Genomic DNA, 20,666 nt, shown 5'->3' on the forward strand with positions numbered 1-20,666 from the left:
CTTCACCACTTTGTGTTATCATTTACTTCACCACTTTGTGTTATCATTTACTTCACCACTTTGTGTTATCATTTACTTCACCACTTTGTGTTATCATTTACTTCACCACTTTGTGTTATCATTTACTTCACCACTTTGTGTTATCATTTACTTCACCACTTTGTGTTATCATTTACTTCACCACTTTGTGTTATCATTTACTTCACCACTTTGTGTTATCATTTATTTCACCACTTTGTGTTATCATTTACTTCACCACTTTGTGTTATCATTTACTTCACCACTTTGTGTTATCATTTACTTCACCACTTTGTGTTATCATTTACTTCACCACTTTGTGTTATCATTTACTTCACCACTTTGTGTTATCATTTACTTCACCACTTTGTGTTATCATTTACTTCACCACTTTGTGTTATCATTTACTTCACCACTTTGTGTTATCATTTACTTCACCACTTTGTGTTATCATTTACTTCACCACTTTGTGTTATCATTTACTTCACCACTTTGTGTTATCATTTAGTAAACTGTGACGTACAAAGATAAGACCAAAGATAAGTGAAGTGGCCATGGCTATAACTCTTAAAATAAATAAGATCATTTCAGCAGGGCAATGGCATATATACTCTCTCTAGATAAATGATGTATACAGTGCTCAGTAGGCCTACACCATTTATTCCACTTTGTTCAGTGAGACAGAAACACAAATTACTATAACAGCTGCATCAATAACATAGGAAAATAGTCCTGAATAAAAGGAGAGTTGTATAACCTCATTTTTAAACCCTTCATTGGGAAATGATATATTAGTGTAAACTGTAATTACAAGGAAGATGGAACTCTTCATTGGGAAATGCTATATTAGTATACACAATAATTACAAGGAAGATGGAACTCTTTTTCAAGATTGATCTGGGAAAGTCAAGTAGTATAAAAGGAGCTGGAAAAAACACACAGAGCCAAAAAGAATAATTGGGTCCAGCACCTCTGCTACAAGGCCAAGACACGTCCAAAAAACAAGTTAACAAAACCTACTGCCTGTCAATCTGAATAAGATTTTTTGTTTTTTAATTAGGGATTTACGTTTTGTAGGTTCGGGACTGAAGGCCTTCACATTTCTGAATAATTGCATCAAAACCTTTACCATTGTGGCATACAAAGTCAGGCATTAAAGGCAAAGTAGTTTTTAACTGCACTGTAAAACCATGCATTGAAGAATTAAACATAACCCTTTTGCAGTGTTTATTTTAGTTGTTTGAGAATAATGGGATTCAAATATGATGTTTCAGTCATACTAATGAGGTTATTATTATTATTATTATTATTATTATTATTATTATTATTATTATTATTATTATTATTATTATTTTACAAAAGCTGTATTATCTAATGCCTGGTCTATCATTCTAACACCACACAGGCAGCTGCGGTACAAGTCCTTGAGACAAACCCACTGTGACGTTGGATTCTCACTCCAAACTCAGAAGCTGGGTTGCCAGAATGACAAAAGCCTTGCTCTGCTTAAAATAATTTCTTAAGTAAAAGGTAAATTCCCAGTGTCTGACCCAGAGAGAATCTCTAAACAGTGTCTGTGTACTCAGCTGGAGTGAATGAATTGAGTCACATCTTGGATTGAGTCTGCACTTATGTGTCACAAATCGTGGAGTATCCCATGGTCAAATGAGGCAAAAGGGTTTATGTATTTACTTAGTATGTAAATATATTTAATAATAATAATAAATAAAAAAAAAAAAAAAAAATTAATTATAGGGGAAATTCGTTGAATAACACATAGGGCAGCATTCTGAAATTCAGCAATCCAATGTGATAATTTTCAAAAATAAACAAATAAAGAAATACAAGTCCTGTTCAACAACACGAGGAAACCGCATTTATTATATAATGGATTCCCTGCAGAGGTATAAACCACAGGGTTTATAGATTTGTCAGATGTACTTAAGTTAATACCCACATAGTTGGTCTACAAAGAAATATATTTTGGGCCTCTGTGCTTTTGACTGCATTGTCATTTTCAAGCCAGTTGTTTTAAGAGGTTGCGAGGTCATTTAAAGCGCGTATATTACGTGTACATATTCCCTTTAATGATTAGCACAAGCATGTAATTCGTGCTGCTAGAATCCATAGGCCTATGCGTTTTTGATAAGCAGAACAGGCGTTCGTCTGCCAAGCCAGTTTTCGCTTTGAACATTGACAAGAAAAGGCAGTTTCAGCTTTCAATTACGGTCATTCCTCCTCGGGAAAATCATCAGCAGCATACAAAACTAGCTCAATTTAACTATCCAAATAGTTCATTGTTATTAAGCTAATATAGCAACTAATCTTCCGAACGAATCTCATAAACTAAATATTCGCGCTCGGAAAACAAAGCAGCATAATAATACGGAAAATGTACGTAATACATAGCTAGAATAGTGCCTAATTGTACATTTATATTTCCCCAGAACAAGCGTTCTGGTTGCTTAATCACATGTTTTCCAAGTTCTTATAGAAAATTCATTTCAGCTTTTAATTAAAAAACTACAGGTTTTATGTATCAAAAATAACAATCGATCATTAAGGTTAGAAAATCTCAATTAAAAAAGTAATACCAAATAAGCACAATAATTCTAAACTTGTCAATAACAATAATAATAATAATAATAATACATAATAATAATAATAATGATTTTTAAGTATTAACCTTTCAAGCACTGCTGTGTGCTAATCCTCTTCCCTTAAAAATACACCAAAAATAAGTCATTTGTCAGGAAATGACGGTGTGGGTAAAATCATTTCAAATGTATTTCTTTTGGTGGGCTGCTACCGTTGACCAGGACACAGAGGTAATATAACACTCGCCTGGAATTCTGGTCACGTCGCAGTCTGGGCACTGGAGATCGTGCAGCGCTGGGCAATCCCGCTCACAACTGCAAAGGCAGTCATGGCAGAGAGCTCGGAGAAAGTGCCCATCGCTCTGGCGGGGCCAGAAGATGTGGAACAATGTTTCCCACCAGTAAGTATTGTCAAGATTGTATTTTATCACACAGGCCAGGACATTTAATAGATGGGAGGCAAACTATTGTGTTAAAGTTAGTTTTGGAATACCGAAAATATTGTGTTGCATGTAGCTCAACAGTAGGTCTTCTGTAAAGAAAAAAAGGTAAAGGCGTTATTTTCTTTGAGCCATTCACTGGTTGTTTGATTTTTTATAAGCTGTTACATACATGCCAACGTGAACCTTAAATTAAATATAGCGACACATTGGCTTATAAGAGTGATTACTTTATGACGATCCACAGTACAATTGTTATTCATTCCTTTCTTTATTCAGGCATACACTGCAGTCACGGTAAAACCTTCCAGCAACGGTCGTATGCTGAAAATCGGAGCTGCTGTGCTTATTGCTGGGGTGGCTCTTCTTCTGTTTGGAGCGATCGGGGCGTTTTACTTCTGGAAAGTCACCGACAAGCATGTACGAATTTTCACCTTCTATTCACTCGGGGTTGCTGATAACGAATGACAAACATTCGCCATTGGATTTTCTTTTAGCCTTCGTTCATCCAGCGCTATGGAGAGTTTAGTAGTTATGGGTGGGTGCAGTGGCACTGGAACAGTTTTTAAAGTGGGGGTGTTGAAAGCCATTGAACAAAACTGTAATCTCTGTGTATGATGGAAGCCATGCAAAGCCAGGCGGTGCTACTGCACCCCCAGCACCCCTAGTTCCAGTGCCCCTGGGTGGGTGCTGATAATGAAACCCTGCTGAAGTTTGGTGTCAGAGGAAACTTGTTTGGCTTGAGAGGGTCTGTTGGCTGCCCTGGATCGAGAGGAGGATTCAGCTAGCAATCGTAGTTGTGCTTTGGAGAGCTATTTATTTTCAACCTTCCCAGGCAATTAGGACTTTCAGGTCTTCTTACATATAGGAATGAATTACAAAAACACACAGAAACAAAAACTCAAATTAAAATATTCAACTAGACTATAAAAATGTATTTGCAAATGATGTGAATGTTTTTTTATTGTTGTTGTTTTGTTTGTTTGTTTGTTTTTTGCCAATAGTTAAACAATTCGATTTTATTTATTAAAATGTTTTTATAATTATTTTAAATAAATATATTTTATAAATTGGTTTACCTTACATGAGTATTACTCGTGTTGTTTTCCTACTAAGATCCTATCGCGCACCTATGAATTCTAATTAGCAGTGGTAACTTCTACTTTGCTCCGCATTTGGCATATAGGCTATAAGTTTTAAAATAAATATGACATTTTTCAGGTTTCTAACTTTTTTTTTTCTAATCGGCAGCTGTTTGGTCTTTCATTTTTTTTTTATTTAATTTTATTTAATTTTATTTTTTTATTATTATTATTATTATTATTATTATTATTATTATTATTATTATTATTATTATTATTATTATTATTATTTTAATAATTGACACATCAAAAATTAATTGAAATCAAATTGTATTTCATATGCGCTCTAATTCGGGTTTTTAGTAATATGCAACACTGTCAGCAATCGTCATTATTTGTATCACGGTGTATTATTGGAATCAAAATCCTTACATACGTTACCTGTCACGAGCACATCTTGAATAGCACAACTTGTAGTCCAGTGACTAAGTTAATTGTTATGCCCAACATCGCGCTTCCAAAACATAAACACATGCTGATACCTATACTGTATTGTTCTTAATCAAGAGTTGTCTTTGATCGAACACACTCCAGTTCATTAAAAACTTTTTGGTGGGAGTGTACCCAACTCCATAGGTACTTTACAAAACAGAAAGCAGGACTGCTTTGTGTTTGTAAGAAATTAAAGTGTGCTATTCTCTACAGGTGTACAATGTTCATTACAGCATGAGCATCAATGGAAAAGTGGAGGAGGGGTCCTTGGAAATTGATGCCGGAAATAACTTGGAAACGTTCAAAACTGGAAGTGGGAGTGAAGAAGCCATTGAAGTCCAAGACTTTCATATTGTAAGTGGGCACCGCTAATAACAGCAACCAAAATACTCATGAACTTCTGAGAAACCGTTTCAAAATCAACCAATTCAGTAAACAAAATATTATCAAATCGATTTATTTTTTCTGTCACTAGATGAATTAAAATGGCACACAGTATTTGTTATTTTCTGATTGTCCACTGGAATTCATAACACATCAGATGCTGTTATTTTAAGGTTGTCAAAATATTGTTAATTACATTTTGCCCTAATAGTTTAATTGTAGTAGGAAGTGACATAAATGCACATCAAATCCATCAAACTGATATTTAACCTGGTGTATATTTATTCTAGGGGATCACAGGGATTCGGTTTGCTGGAGGAGAGAAATGCTACATTAAAGCACAAGCTAAAGCTCACATTCCAGATGTTGAGAGTCTTAATAAGGAGTCAATGTCTTTCGGTCTGGTATGTACTTTTATATCAGGGGTCTCCAACCCTGATCCCGGAGAGCTCCTATCCAGCAGGGTTTATAGGTGTCTTTACATCATCAGTGGCTGAAGATCTGGAAAAATACAATGTCTAGCAGGATTATTGATTCATTTACACCATTAAAACACCCAATTGATAGCTTCCTACATAAAAGTTAGATGGGACAAACTCAAGCAGGTGTTTTAACCAACGCATCTTCAGAGTAAGGTACTGTGCATTACACTGGAGATGCTAGCCAAAGTGTTGGTCTACTTTGTCATTGTTTTCCCGTAACACCAAAGAATACTGTACAGCCTATGTATTATAACAGATGCATTCACAGCGATGTTACTGTATAGTTCCATAATTTTTCAACCAATCTGTGTGGAGTACATCTTTGTTTTAGTAATTCATTTGTATCACCATGTTGTGAATCCCTGTGTGTACAGCCTGCTACCAGAGGAGTTGATGAGGTGCAGCTGCAGGCTTCTAAGTCACAAAGCCTGCTGTTGTGCCTGGGGCTGTTCAAACAGGCCAACCACTTCCCACATCACCCAGACGAAAAAATCTACTCCTACTGGGCATAACTGCTAAACATGTGCCAAATATACAAAGCAGCACCATGCGCAGCCACCAGCTATTTCCTTTACAGAGGCTGTTAATGGACATGCTGCTAAATCAATGAAGACCAATTAATGCACTTCAGTAATGCAGTCCTTAAACAAGAGGCACTTCAGGCTTATTTATTTATTAAATTATTATTTCATTTACATAATTTTTTTCCCCACTGTGTACTTTTATATAAATGGAGTATACACTAAGGTGCTGCCACACTGCATTGGTCTTTTGCAGCATGTTTAAATGGAAAAAATAAACCCAACTTTAATTTTCAGTTCTTTGTTAGAAATTGCAACTATCGCAACAATTTAATTAAATATGAGCAATTATGGTCAGACTTTCAAGCAATAGAAAGTCTGATGCATAGAAATAGTTTATTAATCAAATTAATATTTTTTTTGGTAGGAGGATGAGATTATGCCAGTCAAGTTTGATGAGGAGTCCCTCATTTGGGTGGCTGCAGACCAACCAGTGAAAGACAGCAGCTTTTTGAGCACCAAAATCATGGATCTGTGCAGCGATCTTCCCATTTTCTGGCTCCGGCCAACATATCCCAAAGGTATGGAATAAACACAATTTTTTTTTTTTTTTTTTTTTGGTAGATTTTCAGATCCTACTATTATTCAATGAGTGTGCTGAATCCTATAAAGCTATTCCAAAGCATATGTCTGAGACAACCCTCTACTCACATGGAAAGGGTTAATACATATCAAGTCCTGGTATTATATTTATTATAATTAATCTGGTACTTTAAGGGTTGTATTTAACACAGAAAAAGTAGACATCATCAATGGCCCTTTTCTCATACAAAATCCAGCTCTGAAAATGTGATGGTATTAAGCATAATACTAACTGACGATCCCAATCATATGTTGGAAATTCTGAAGCGCCATCTCTTCTAGATGGTCAGAGGAAGAAACGAGAAGTACCACGCGCAAGACGGCAGTCAGACGATTATGATGAGAAGGAATTTGAAACAGATGCAGAAGAGGGCAAAGCTGAGAGTGAAACTGAAGGTGACAATGTTACTTCAAAACCAGCCGAGGAAAAACCGGACTTCAATCCAGAAAACCCCTACCATGTAAGTGCAACCTACTGAACATTTGACAAAGCTAAAGGGTTTTAGCTGTCCACTGGACACCTCCCTTTGACTAGGCGTATGCATATATATATATATATATATATATATATATATATATATATATATATATATATATATATATATATTTGCAAGGTTTGCTTCAAGCACACAGAACATTGGAGATGACTTTTGTATTTGAAGATAAAATGAATTAAAAAACAAAGTAGTCAAGCATTTCAACATCAGCAAACCTTATTTCTTAATGTCAATAGTTGTTTATGTAATATAGTTTAGCATAAGCAAATCTCTGAGAAATGACATCTGGCCTCTAGTACAAATGCCAAAGGATTGAATAAATGATAGCATTTCAGCCACTCTTACCTCATTTACTCCTTTTATCCCCAAACCCATAACAAGCCTCTTTCAAAGCCTGTCAAACAAGGACACCAACTGACACATCAGACTGGAGCAGATGCAAGTTCATCTACAGCTGCCCAGATCACTCACTAAACAGAGGCTGCCCTTTCTCCAAGGAAACAAACCCCCCTAGCCAATGCCATCATGACATGGAGACCCACCAGGTTCTGATCCTTACTTTATAGCCGTGACCACAAGTTCACGTCAGTATAGCGTAACTGAGCCAAGTCACACAATCTTAGCAATGTAATGTTCTGAGCCACAACTCCTCCATCCTGATATTAGACTGACAATATTGCTATCTGAATTAATCTCAATTTATTTCACAGCAAATGCTGGAAGGAGAGCGGGGTACCATGACCTTCGACCCTATGCTAGACCACCAAGGAATCTGTTGTGCCGAGTGCAGACGCAGCTACACACACTGCCAGAGAATATGTGAACCCTTGGGTGGCTACTGGCCCTGGCCTTATGATCATCGGGGATGCCGTGTTGCCTGCAGAGTAATTATGCCATGCAGCTGGTGGGTCGGACGCATATTAGGTGTTCTGTAAACTAGAGGCTGACGTTGTTAAAATAAGAAATGCAGCTAACACAAACCTAAGAAACCTTTAAAATACTTTGCCAGGCCTAATTGTATTTTAAATGCAATAACATTAAGTCACTCTTTCTGGATGTAAATAAATGTAATAAGATTGTAACTATGTATGTGTTAAGCTATTTGCAGACTGCTTCACTTTTGCAGACCGTAGCAAGCATGTCTTTTAGTAAATATGTATTATTTAACATCCATACTCTTGAATATTAACTCACCCTTGCTCACACTACTTTATGTTGCGATAGACTGCACTACTCTGATATTGGCTGAAATGTCACACTTTCCTAATTTTATTTTTTAACAAGCTATAGTTTGCCTATAAGCTCTCACAGCTGCTACGTTATTCCCTCCTCTCATCCTTTATAATGTACTTGATAATAAAACAATACTTTGCTCCTGGTCCTCATTTATATACATTTGTCTGTTGAATCCCAACAACTTCTATACCATTTAATCAAAGGAAAGTGTATTAAAAAAAACACGCATAATGCAGTATAAAAGCTATTTCTTTTGGTTAGTCCATGTTGATGGGAATTGTACAGGTACTATACTGTACTGTTGGAGGGCCCTTCACTCACTCACTGTATTCAGGATTTCAGTTTTTGATGTGCAAGTCATATTGAAATAAAGAGGGAGCACAGTCTTATCCTTAAATAGACACCACCTACAACAGCCTTGCTGGATTACTCCGGCTCCCTTTCACTAGAAAATCTTTCACTAGTAGGGAAATACAATCTCTCTTACGAGCAACCCAGAATTTCTATTCCAGATTTACTCAAGACCCTAATGGGGGTCAGTCGAATTTTTATATAAGAGTCTGATATATAACTAAACCAAGAGAAAACACATTCTCCACTATACTGTAGCTCTTATTACTTTACACTAATGAAGGTTAAACATGACTGACTGAAACAAAAAACCCACAATGACAGCTGTGTCATGACACAAAAAGTGACTCAACTTTAACCACATCAGGACAGCAAAAATGTATTTACAATTAGTTTTATTTATATCTGCAAAATGTGATGAAATTAACCTGAATGGTTTTAAAATCAGGACATGCCAGAATTATATAAATGACAGAAGGGGGGGGGGGGGGGGGTGGCGGGGGCACTTTTGGGGAAAAAAAAAAAAAAAAAAAAAAAGAATAAAGTTTAGAAATTGGTGTTCAAAGCAAAAAAAAAAAGAAAAAACACAATCCTTTGTCACATCTTTTTAGGAAAGTTGTAAACTACAGAACTTGTAACACATGCCAAAATAAGCAGTCGTGCATTGTCAGTGCTTCAACCAAAGATTACATTCTATGAACAATATGAACAAAGAGATACAGAGCTAAAGAAATGTGGCTGATTAGCAGACTGCTTGAATGGCATTAGAACTTTTTATATTCGGCATCATCTGGAGGGCACACCTCTACTTTTCTTTTGCCAACATCAGTCCAATTGGTGCTCAGAACAGTTCCTCCAGACTCCATCTGAAACAAAACAAACACTGCAATGGCACTGCAAATTCTTACAAGAAAATCATTTATGTACAAGTTAGCCCATGAAGCAGTGCTGAATGCTGAAATGGTGTACAATAACACACGGTATATATGCTAGATGAATCCGCTCCTCTGAAGTGCTTTCTCATTAGAGCTCATCAGTCAGTCCCCGCCTGCTTCCCGTTGCATGTTCACAGGGAAGCATGACAGAGGCCCTTCATTTCTGCTGCTCTGATTTGTAGGGCACTTACACTGGTCCTTTCAAATGTACATAAATGTTTGCTCCTACCTAATTTAAGACTAACTAACTAAAACTTATATTCTAGTCACATGATAAAAATAATGAATTGAACCATCACTGGTAACATCCAAGATGCTAGTAAATTACATGCAAGAGACACAATAATTCAGCTCATAGAATCTGCAAAGATGGATGACTGTAATTACAGATGATTTAATGAACTGTGATGGGCGCTCAGGGTCCATGAAAGATAAATTTGGCTGAAGGTCTCGTCCGTAGGTGCTCAACGGCTACATGCGCAAGGCCGGCTGGAAAAACGTAAACAATGAAATGACATGCTTTTCAGTGCCACAGATATGAAGTGGCTATGGGCCACCTCCCCCCAAAAAGATGAGGCGCTAAACCATGAATGGAAAACAATAATAAATGATTAACACACCCCACACTGGCCACAGTTGCGGAAAAGCAACCACGTTTACAATTTCAAACAACTTTCATCTCTATTTTGTTGTATAACCGCTATAAGTTCAATGCACTTTACTTACAAACGACTTGTTCATGGCACGTTTGACTTCATCAGTGCCATCCGAGTATATCTGCTGAAACAGTTTGTTAAGAGCTGCGTCTCCTTCTGGCTTCTCATTCTTCTCCTCCTCTTTAATATCTTCAACTAGTTTGTCCCAATTTCTTGTATGGAGTGAAGAGGAAGGATACTTGTCTATACAAAGAAACATGTGAGAAACAGTAAACACTTTACAATAGTACACCATCCAAGGTGATCACCATATTTAACTTCAGATTAAATCTAGTATTCCAAGTTATTAAGGCCGGTACCATACCAGTTTTCCAACATTTGAGTTTCTGGCCATATTGTATGAAGTCTGTTTTCATGAATAAGGTTTGATATTCATGCATCTGTTCTAGACTGCTGAGCTGTCATTCAATGATTGATAATCTATCTATAACACGGCACTGACCTGGAGTGAAGTGTTTCACATCTGCCACAGCTTCTCCCATAAGCTTCTCCCATCTGATAGCTTCAGCCTTCTTCATTTTAATCTCAATCTATTAACAAGGGCATTGAAACAGGGTTGACCAACTGCTAAATATCCCAGGTTTAATTCAACATTTTGGTAACATTAAATCTCTTTTTGGGGCTTGTGTTAGTAAAGCCCTTTCATCTGATAACTGAATCCCAGTCAACCGGCTATATGAACATCAGCATCATCGGTCTTTGAAGAGGAAGCTAATTAACAAAAAGAGTGGTCCAAGAAAGCAGATAAAACTGGACAGCAAGCAAGAGTACTGAAGCGGTTAAACTCTTGCATATTAACACAGAAAAGGCTTAGGAGGTGCAAAATATTTCAGACTGAAACTCAGTCTTCTGGGATCAGAGACTAGCTTGGACTGTAGCCAAAGCACACACATGCAAATGGCTGGGGGGGGGGGCAGGGTCCAGAAATACGTATGTGTGATCTGCAAATGTTACTTTTAGTGTAATAGAAAGTGTCTAGTTTGTTGACCAGGGATTGTGCTAACATAAGAACAACCTGTTTGCAGTTTGAGTGCAAATAGTTTGATCATTGTATTGAGGTAGGCAATCCCATGTTAGTAAAAATCCCATTACAGTAAAAAAAAAAAAAAACAAGCTACAATTTCTCAATGTTACATTCCTTTATAAACCGTAATAGTGGTTTCTGTTTTGATTCTAGACCTTAAGAGTTTAAAAAAAAATAAGAAAACAGTAGCAAGAAGGTGCAAGTGGTTAGGAAATAAAGCTAATACAATATATCATAAGAGAGAGGAGAGGGGGTGTTCATCTGCAACTTAAAAACCTAACTTCAAATCAAATAGAGAAATGCTCCAGATAGTCTTCATCACTGTACTCAGCCCCAGGTTTACAACACTTACTGTCAGCTCTATAACACAAAAGTCTATGCTTTTTATGCTTCAATACACCCTGTGTTGATGTTTGTATTAAAATCACGGGGAGACCGTTCCGTGTGGAATTCCAAGCTTGAATAGTGAAATGTTTTCATCTTGAAGCCAGTCTAACCTGGAGAACCCTTCAGCCCTCAGAACAAGCAAAGCTTTGTAAAGGCTGATCCTGTGCTCCCGACAGCCTAATGCTGAAGCGCACTACTGTGTTGAGACGACACAGCTTATATACATTGCAATCTGCCTGGGCAGCTGCAGGGAAATCTGAACAACACTAAACCTAACCTTGCACAAGAAATCAACCAATTACAGTTATGGATTTGTCAAAACTCCTCTACAACTCACCCTGCAAGTAGAACATGCAGCACAATTCAGTAAGGAGTAAAACCTTTATTTTGTCATTTATAATAAGTTAATAGACCGTTTGCTGCACAGAGTCCCTTTGTTTGAATTTTTTTTTTTTTTTTTTTTTTTTTTTAAATAACCAAATTCCACGATTATGAGCACTCAGGACCCTGATTGTACTATGTGTAACAAGATGAAAACGTCTCACCCAAGTCTGCAGGTTTTCTATTTAGGAGTTGTGCATGCACAGGAGATGAGCAATTTACTTAACATGGACCACATTGGTCAGGAGCCCAGTGTGTGAACATTTTAAGAATATACTTCATTGACGTTTTTTTCTGGGTAGAATGACTTCAGGAATAATGTACTCTCTGCATCGAGTCACTGTTCTTGTGCCCAATCGAAGTTTGGGGGTCAGATGAGAGATTATGGTTTCGGAGTTGCTGCACAGCACCAGTGAACAATGAACCACATTAGATTCTGTTTGTTATCTCTGGGCTCCCATTGTCCGGGTTCAATCTAGTGGCACTGCTTACGAACTAAAACTAAATGCAACTGATGACACAAAATACTGAGCATGTGCTTTCATTTAATCTGCATCATGTTTAACTGGCAAGAAAGTTGTCTCCCTCTAGAGGCATCCAAAGTAGATAACAGACTTTACCTTCGGCTAATGCAGATTGCATGTGAATTCCATTAAAACACAGACTTGGAAAGTAGTTTTTGTATTCAGAAGCTTAACACCAAGCACAATTAACACAATTAACTTCTTAATGTGATGTGTAATGTGCAGGCCAAGTTTTCTGCTTTTGTTTTGCTAATAAAAGCATAGCTATGACAATCAGCAGCTTAGCACAGCCCCATGCTTCATGCTGCATATCCACCAGACACAAATGAAAGTTACTCCCTCTCCCTCCGCAATACATATCATACTGCTCACATCCTACAGCAATTACCTCTATACACACTTAAGTTATAAACTGCTCCACAACAATGAAAAGAAAAAACAGTGTATGCATGTGCATACCAGTATATAAAATCCATCTTACCTTTGATGCAATAATTTTAAACGTGCATTGTGAGGGAACAATGGGGTGCAGAAGATCAATGTTCAGATTAAAGTCATCTTCAGATGCTAGTTTAACAGCTGTGTTCAACTAAACAAAACAAATAACTGCTGTTATTTACTGTAGTTTCTGAAAGTTTCCTTCAAGACCTCAACATTTGAATATTCTTTACCAGAACAACCTGGTTGGATGTTCAGTGCTTTCTTCACTGTTGTGATTACAATTCGGCCCATATGTTAATTTGCAACCAAACAGAAACATGTACGCTGGTGTTGAAACAAGAAATAATTTTAACCAAGTGTATCGTCTAAATACAAAAACACTTGAAATAAACCAAGTACAAAATCAAACAATAAAAACCCAATAGATCTGGCGAAAGTAACAGCAACAGGACATCCTCTACTGTAGTTTCCATTGTCACAATGCAAGCTTTTTAGTAGAAAACTTTAAACAATCAAGAAAAATTATAAAACACAATAACAATGGCAATAATGATATGCTAGTGGCAGCTTGTAAAGTACCTTGATCCTTGTACAACTCTAATGAGGCAGCCTTCAGCCAAGGATAAAGCCTCATTACCTGCCTCTGCAAGGATCACAAATCAGCTGTCACAGGGAGTCTGAACGAACCCCAAAGGCACCAGCCAAAACATTCACATAAAATCTATCACAGCCATATGGGCTACGTTTGAAGCCAGCCCAGACTGGGAAGCCCCCCCAAGACATCCCAGTCTTGTTAATAAAATTAATATTTCATCTCACTCCCATCCAGTGGTTTTACTGACTGGAGTTTTAAATAGTTTACAGAACAGATCAAACGTAGATTTAGCTTTGATTTTTGGGTATAATCTGCTTGAAATGTTTCTTTGACTAATCTTGACTTCTGTCACATACACTACTTAGTAGATCTACGACCTACGAAAAAAAGGTTCAAATACATTTGTGAGGAAACAACTAACCAACCGAGGACTGTGTGTCAGTACTGGAAACAAGTTTTAAAAAAAAAAAAAACTAAAACCTTACCTTTTTATCTTCAAACTGTATGTTAACAGCATCCTTCTGTGCATTCCTGATCATAATTGTGACAATAACTTGAGACTCCGTCTGGTACCAATCGTATCTGTTTAAAAAAAAAAAAAAAGCCATACAAGCCTGTTTCAACGTACTGTTTCTCAATAAAGATGAAGCATCTCTCCCTGCTGGTCCGTTTCAAGATGTGTTTCCTCTGTCAAGGCGCTCCAGTCTACTTCAGGTACAAGTAGCACGTTTTCAGCCTGGGGTTTGTCAAATGTAACTGTGCCAGTTGGGACTACTCTATACAGGTACACTAGTGGCAATGTAAATGTATGTGCGGTTATGCAATGTTAAGCTGCATTAAGTACATAGGGTGCAATTATTATTATTTTTACATAATGTGGTATATTTATCCATTTATTTCAGATCTCATTTACATATGCATTTTGAAAATTCCTTTTTATGTTCCACCACAACATTGTTTATCCCATAATATTGCATCAACTATCTAGTCTAAAACAGACAAAACATGTACTCAGCTCTTGAGAACGTATGCAGCTTTGCAAAACACATCTTGATGTACTTGTGCTGATCTACAGGAACTACTAGGTTTCCACGTGTCAGGAAGCATGTTACAAAATGTACGCATTTATAAATCTAAACTTACTTTATTTTTTGCGATGCTGTCTTCTGTGTTGTCCATTTGAGTTGGGCGATAATACAGAAAAAAATAAATATGTATGTTAATATTGCATTTGCAAGGTACAGGTTACATTTTAGCATCTAATATAATTATGAATCCGTTAACCTCCACTGAAGCGCTTCAAGCATTTTGATCTTTATGGTAGAACAGCACCACCTTGTGGAAGTATGTATGTGTGTCTGGCATGTTTGTGTGTCCAGAGGAGATACTGTCAAAACACATTCCAAATATAGAAACACAGCCAAGTAAACATAAAGGGTCATATAAAGATGTCATACCTACATAATGGGTCATATAAAGATGTCACACCTACACAAGGGGCCAAGTTATACAAAAAAAAAAAAAAAGGCTCACTCTGTCAAAATGTAATGTTAACCCTCTCCGGTCCAATGTCGGTACCTGTAGTAATAAAATAATGACTTGGATCGCATTATTGAGGAGTTAAGTGATAAAACGAGTGATCAGGCGATGATTTATTAGAACGCACGACTATGAAGAGGTATATGATAAATACAGCGAACAAGGGGTGGGGCGGGGCTGGAGATGCAGTACTGAGTGTCCTGTTGATATGCAGCACCTTTTAAATCTGTTTTACTTTGAATAAAATTACTTTTAAACAGCACGCGTAAAATAAACAGCATGTGAAAATAAATTGGACCTGACACGCCTGACTGGGGGGGGGGGGGTTTAGAGTGGCACATCCAGTAAAGGTGCTCTGCGTGGAGTGCAGGAAGCACCCTATAGCCTGGAGGTCGCCAGTTCGAGTCCCTGCTATTCCACTGCTGACTGTGGTCGTGAGCTCCCAGGGGGCGGCGCACAAAGCAACCTGTGTAGACTTTTCAGGCACCTGCCGGCTTGCCTGTAAGCTGCCCAGAGCTGCGTTGTCCTCCGACGCTGTAGCTCCGGGTTGGCTGCATGGTGGGTCTGCAGAGTGAAAAGAAGTGGTCAGCTAACAACACACGCTTGGGAGGACAGCATGGGTTTGTTGTCGTCGCCGCTTCTGTGGTTAGCGCAGGTGTGGCAGTGGTGATCTGAGCTTAAGATATAATTGGACATTTCAAATTGGGAGAAAAAAACAGGGTAAAAATCAATTAGCGATAACTAAATTTAAAAAAACAAAACCAAAAAAAAAAAAAAAACACCCAACGTGACAATTGGGGCAAACTACTTTGACTCCCAGTGTACGTACAATCAGTCATCTCTGTATTTGCATTGTACTTACCATCTCAGGTGCCACCCCGTGCTTTCCCACTGTTGACAAATAAATAATCAAATAAATAAAATCAAACTCCTTTATAAAATCAAGGGTAGACCAGCAGAACAGGTTTACCCCCATGTTCTACAATTTCAGTCTGGCTTTAAAACCTTGTAAAATAATAAAGCCGGCAAGACACAATGTATCGTGTACTCAAATTTAAAATGATACCGTGCATTCACAGTAAAAATGAGTTTTGAAAAGGATGCTCTTTAAATGTATCATTAATGGAGAAGCTAAGAGAATGAAGGCAAAGCAGTGTTTACATAGGGACGTTATGGAAGCACTAACACCAGTGTTCAGACTGGTAGTTTTTCTGGGCTTGCTGAGAACATAAAAGCAATCAGTATAGTAAGTAGCAATATATATTTTTCTGCTTGTTTGTTTTATGCTCTAAAGAGCCAACTTCCCAATGTTTCGGTATGTTTAATATACCTTTGTCAAGGGAAAGTGTTTGAATACAAACATTTGGGGTACTTATAGGTGCATATGTGTGTGTGTGTATATATATGCGTGTGTATATGTATGTATATATATATATATATATATATATATACATATATATGAGTGTGTGTGTGTGTATATATATGTGTATATATGTGTATGTATATATATATATATATATATATATATATATATATATATATATATATAGATAGATAGATAGATAGATAGATAGAGATAGATATACACACACACACATACATACATACATACATACACAGTTTATGGGAACTACGAGTCCAATCTGCGCAAGTTATATATATCGGTCATTCCACGACAAATCATCCAACATATACTGGATTTATAACCCTAGCACTGCCTGAAAGAAACCATTATAGCAACACTTACAATCCATGTTTTCTTCACATCTTTTGATCCAAACATTGAAGCTGCCCTCTAAACCTAGGATCAATGAACACAGGACAATATCAGTGTGGTGAAACCCAACTTACACTTCCCATAAGACCTAAAGGGCATTTTCTCTGTTCTGATCTTGAATGTACCAGACACTTACCGTCTATCTTCTGTCCTTCCTCAAAGGCTTCTCGAGAAGGCTGGTAATTTTTCAAATGGTACTCAGCAATTCTAAAACAAAAAGGTTGCAGGTTTTAACCACTGTCAACCATCGAACCACACCTGACAAAAGAACAGCAGTCTCCCAAGAATACCTGTCATCTTGGTACATTTAGAGATGAAATACTAGCAAGGTTTTATTATGTGAAAAAACTGCTTACAATACAGCAGCACCTAGAACACACGACAACAGAGTGACAATCATCACATTTTAAAATCCTGCTTCTAACCATCTGGGTATTTGTTTTTTTTACTGAAGACAACATTCTTGTAGCACTAGCAGATATACAGGTCTGGTATATTTGGTGGTAGCAGTATTGTGTGAATGGCTATCAAGAGCGATACCAGTTGACAAGCACTTCAACACAACGGTAAAGCAAAGGCACTTGAGTGCCTGAGCTGGGATATACATACCCTAATCTCAGAAATGCTGTGGCACAGTTTGGTTTAAACTCCAGGGCTTTCTTTGCATCTGTAACAGCATCTATAGAACAATGACCGTGAGTCTGGATGTCAGCACTTTGAAACAGAAAACCTTATTCTGTTGGTCTACCTCTACAAAGTTGTTATGGTTACGATGAGGGCATTTTTTGTTTCTCCCCAAACTAAAAATGTCTTGTCTTCGTCTTGCCAACGAAATCAAAGCATTGGAGGGACATTAAGGGCAATGGCATCTTTAAGGGCAATAGTTTTCACTAGAACAGAACTCAAAAGCCACAGAATGACAACAAACACACATACAGTATAACAGAAGCTAAAAACAAAATGTATCTGGAGCCGTTTACTCTCAAAGTATGCTCACACTGGTGCGTTCTGGATGTATAACAAACATGCGCGCTATACTTACTGCTGTAGTTCTTTACTAAAATATGAGCATAAGCTCTCTGACAGTACCACTCTGCACTATCGGCTTTCTGCTCCAATGCCCTGGTAAGATCCTGAGGAAAGATCAGGCACAGCATTCATTTTAGCGAAATTGAGAAATACTCCTCGTTCACTACGTCCCATTAAAACAGAATGGAGCACAGTAATTCAATATCTTGCATTTCATTAATACACAGTGCTAGTATGGATGGATCTCAATCAAACCTTTCATCCTGCAAACAAAAATAACGTTCAAAAGTACTTTACAATTAATAATGCTAAAATATAAGCCAAGATATTGAAGTGTATTTGTTAATGCTTTATATTAATGTACCATCATCAAGCGATCTTGTTCCAGAAATGTGTAAAATCATTAAGTACTTATTCAAAGACAATATTGAGAAAACAAGAAGAAATAAAACAGCATGACATGTTTACTTTGTACCTCTAAAGCTTTCTTAGGATCCTCGTCTATGACGCTGTCGGGGAAGCTTCTGAAAAGAAAAGAATTATATATCATACAATTACACCGTGTATTCAATTTGCATGAAACTCATTAATTAGTTTTTGTTCTTTATTTTTTATTTTATTTTGTCACTTACGGTTCAGTTGCCATGACTGGCTGCTGTGTTCTACTACCGTTTAGAAAGTTCTGGATGGGATTCTGGGATTGAAACGAGACACTGAGACAAAGAGTTTCACGCACCGAAGAAACCCCAGCAGAGCCGGAAGGACTGCGAACACATGCTTGTACTGACATCTAGTGACGTGGAGTTTTATTACATCACTTGCAGGAAAGACATTACAGACTGTTGTTTTCATTATAAAACATTCAGGTTAAATCTAAGTTTTTTTTTTTTTTTAAATGTATTTTTTGTTTTTATCTTTGTAACCTCCCCCCCAGGCAATAGGACGCAGCAGTTTAAACCTTCTTAGCTGCCTGTTCTGGTGAGCTGCTCCGATCTGCAATAATGTCTTTCGCCAACAGAGGTCTCTTCACTCACGTATTGTGTATTCAAATGGTATAACAATCAAATAAACTTTCATGATATAAAAATGCGTTGTAGAATCAAATGCATCTTGGTGAATGCGCAACAGAGTCTCCGTAATTAGTTTTTTTTCGTTTATTTGATCATAGGCTACCCTCTAAGCATAATTATTTTTTCTTAAATGCATTATTTTTAATTATAGAGAAGACTTGTGGAACCTAAAATAATGTGTTTTTGCAAAACGTTTCCAGTTGTATAGAATTTTTATGGTTATAAATGATATGTTAATAACATTGTAATTCTAAAAGAAATGTGTCATCACTCGAAGCGTTATTGATTTAAAAAAAAATGAAACTGGTATTCATTCATTACCTGGTATCGAATCACTTATGTTGTAAGTCACATGGTGTGATTGCTGTTACACCATTGGCGTGACATTTGCAGCAATTATCTGCAATAATGTCTTTAGACACCAGAGGTCTCCTCACTCACATATTGACAAAATACAGTCTTCCAAGAAAGAACACTTGAGACGTGTCTCCTGCTTAATCACTCTGGGTTTTCAGTTTAACTGTACACGAGTTTCCATTTCATTCCCATATCAGGCAGCGACTGCTGCAGTTCAGACCGCACTGGTAGGTCTGCTAGATTGCTGGTTATAGAGCCAGTGCATAACAGTCATTGTTCTTCTTGACGTGTGAGGGTTAAATCAATGACAGCCCATTACCTAATGCAATGAATCTTGCAATTCTTTCTTTCTAGGGGGCCCACAATGTACACGTACAGTATGCAAGTCTTAGGCTGCGGGAACACGAAGCCTCTTTGCAGCTTCACACTTGGTTTCAAGAGACTAGGTTTCAAGCCACTATGGCACACCATGGGAGACGAAGGTTTAGATACAGCAACGTTGTTTAAAGTAGGTTTCCCGGTCTTCTGCAACCAGATTTCAAGCCACTGTTCCTGAAAAAGTGGCTTTGTGTTCCCTTGGCTTTAGCCTGTGCCTTTATGTGTGCGCTGTGGGTAGAACAGAGTCTTGCAGAGTGCCTCTGTGAACCTGACCCCCTGCCAGTAATCGGCCAGCCACAGTAAGCAGTGTCATGGCAAACTAAACATTAACTAACCACATCATATAAAAAGAAACAGCTTCCATACTAAAGTCCCTGTTTAAAGTAAGGCCAAAGGTAACTTTTCAAGAAGTAAAGAAAGTATGTCAGTAACAGACCGCTAAGCCATGCCAAGCTACTCATCTTTCAGGACATTTGATAGCCTCACATTTAGCAGTCCCTCACTACTAAAAGGAAGGAATGTACTTCAATGGCGTATTCCTCTGCCCTTACCAGTACATAGTTGACCTGTGTTCATTGTTTTGCTTACAGTGTTCTTCGATTGTTTCCTTCTCTTCATACAACCTTTTGTAAGTACAGACAATTGTTATTACTGTACAGTACACCAAAAAATGAGCTTTTGCTAACTGCTTTAACACTATCAAAATGTACTCTCAACTGGTAAGATCTTCACTCCCCCCAAACCCAAAACACACCAAAAGCAAAATCCACA

General features: G+C 37.4%; 2 protein-coding genes across 4 annotated transcripts; one reads left to right on the forward strand and one right to left on the reverse strand.

Moving 5' to 3' along the window:
- Window positions 1–2,904: 2,904 nt before the first annotated feature.
- LOC121320953 (leukocyte cell-derived chemotaxin 1-like) lies at window positions 2,905–8,533 on the forward strand. Of its 2 annotated transcripts, none has more exons than XM_041259791.1 (7): window positions 2,905–3,016; window positions 3,335–3,475; window positions 4,843–4,983; window positions 5,304–5,417; window positions 6,444–6,597; window positions 6,926–7,119; window positions 7,866–8,533. In XM_041259791.1, exons 1-7 carry the CDS (start codon window positions 2,945–2,947, stop codon window positions 8,088–8,090), a joined length of 1,041 nt encoding a protein of 346 aa, XP_041115725.1. In that variant the 5' UTR covers window positions 2,905–2,944; the 3' UTR covers window positions 8,091–8,533. The 2 variants fall into 2 exon arrangements, with proteins under 2 accessions (XP_041115725.1, XP_041115726.1); XM_041259792.1 differs by having other exon boundaries at window positions 6,941–7,119.
- Window positions 8,534–9,286: 753 nt separating this feature from the next.
- Window positions 9,287–18,811, reverse strand: LOC121320955 (protein SGT1 homolog). Of its 2 annotated transcripts, XM_041259798.1 has the most exons (14): window positions 18,723–18,811; window positions 18,566–18,614; window positions 18,104–18,194; window positions 17,671–17,740; window positions 17,198–17,268; window positions 17,032–17,085; window positions 16,147–16,175; window positions 15,279–15,323; window positions 14,889–14,911; window positions 14,231–14,327; window positions 13,191–13,298; window positions 10,836–10,923; window positions 10,404–10,576; window positions 9,287–9,608 (listed from the first exon to the last, which is right to left on the reverse strand). In XM_041259798.1, exons 1-14 carry the CDS (start codon window positions 18,734–18,736, stop codon window positions 9,507–9,509), a joined length of 1,014 nt encoding a protein of 337 aa, XP_041115732.1. In that variant the 5' UTR covers window positions 18,737–18,811; the 3' UTR covers window positions 9,287–9,506. The 2 variants fall into 2 exon arrangements, with proteins under 2 accessions (XP_041115732.1, XP_041115733.1); XM_041259799.1 differs by lacking the exon at window positions 15,279–15,323 and having other exon boundaries at window positions 18,723–18,808.
- Window positions 18,812–20,666: the final 1,855 nt, after the last annotated feature.

Source organism: Polyodon spathula, chromosome 9, assembly GCF_017654505.1.
Source record: "Polyodon spathula isolate WHYD16114869_AA chromosome 9, ASM1765450v1, whole genome shotgun sequence".
NCBI classification, from domain to species: domain Eukaryota; kingdom Metazoa; phylum Chordata; class Actinopteri; order Acipenseriformes; family Polyodontidae; genus Polyodon; species Polyodon spathula.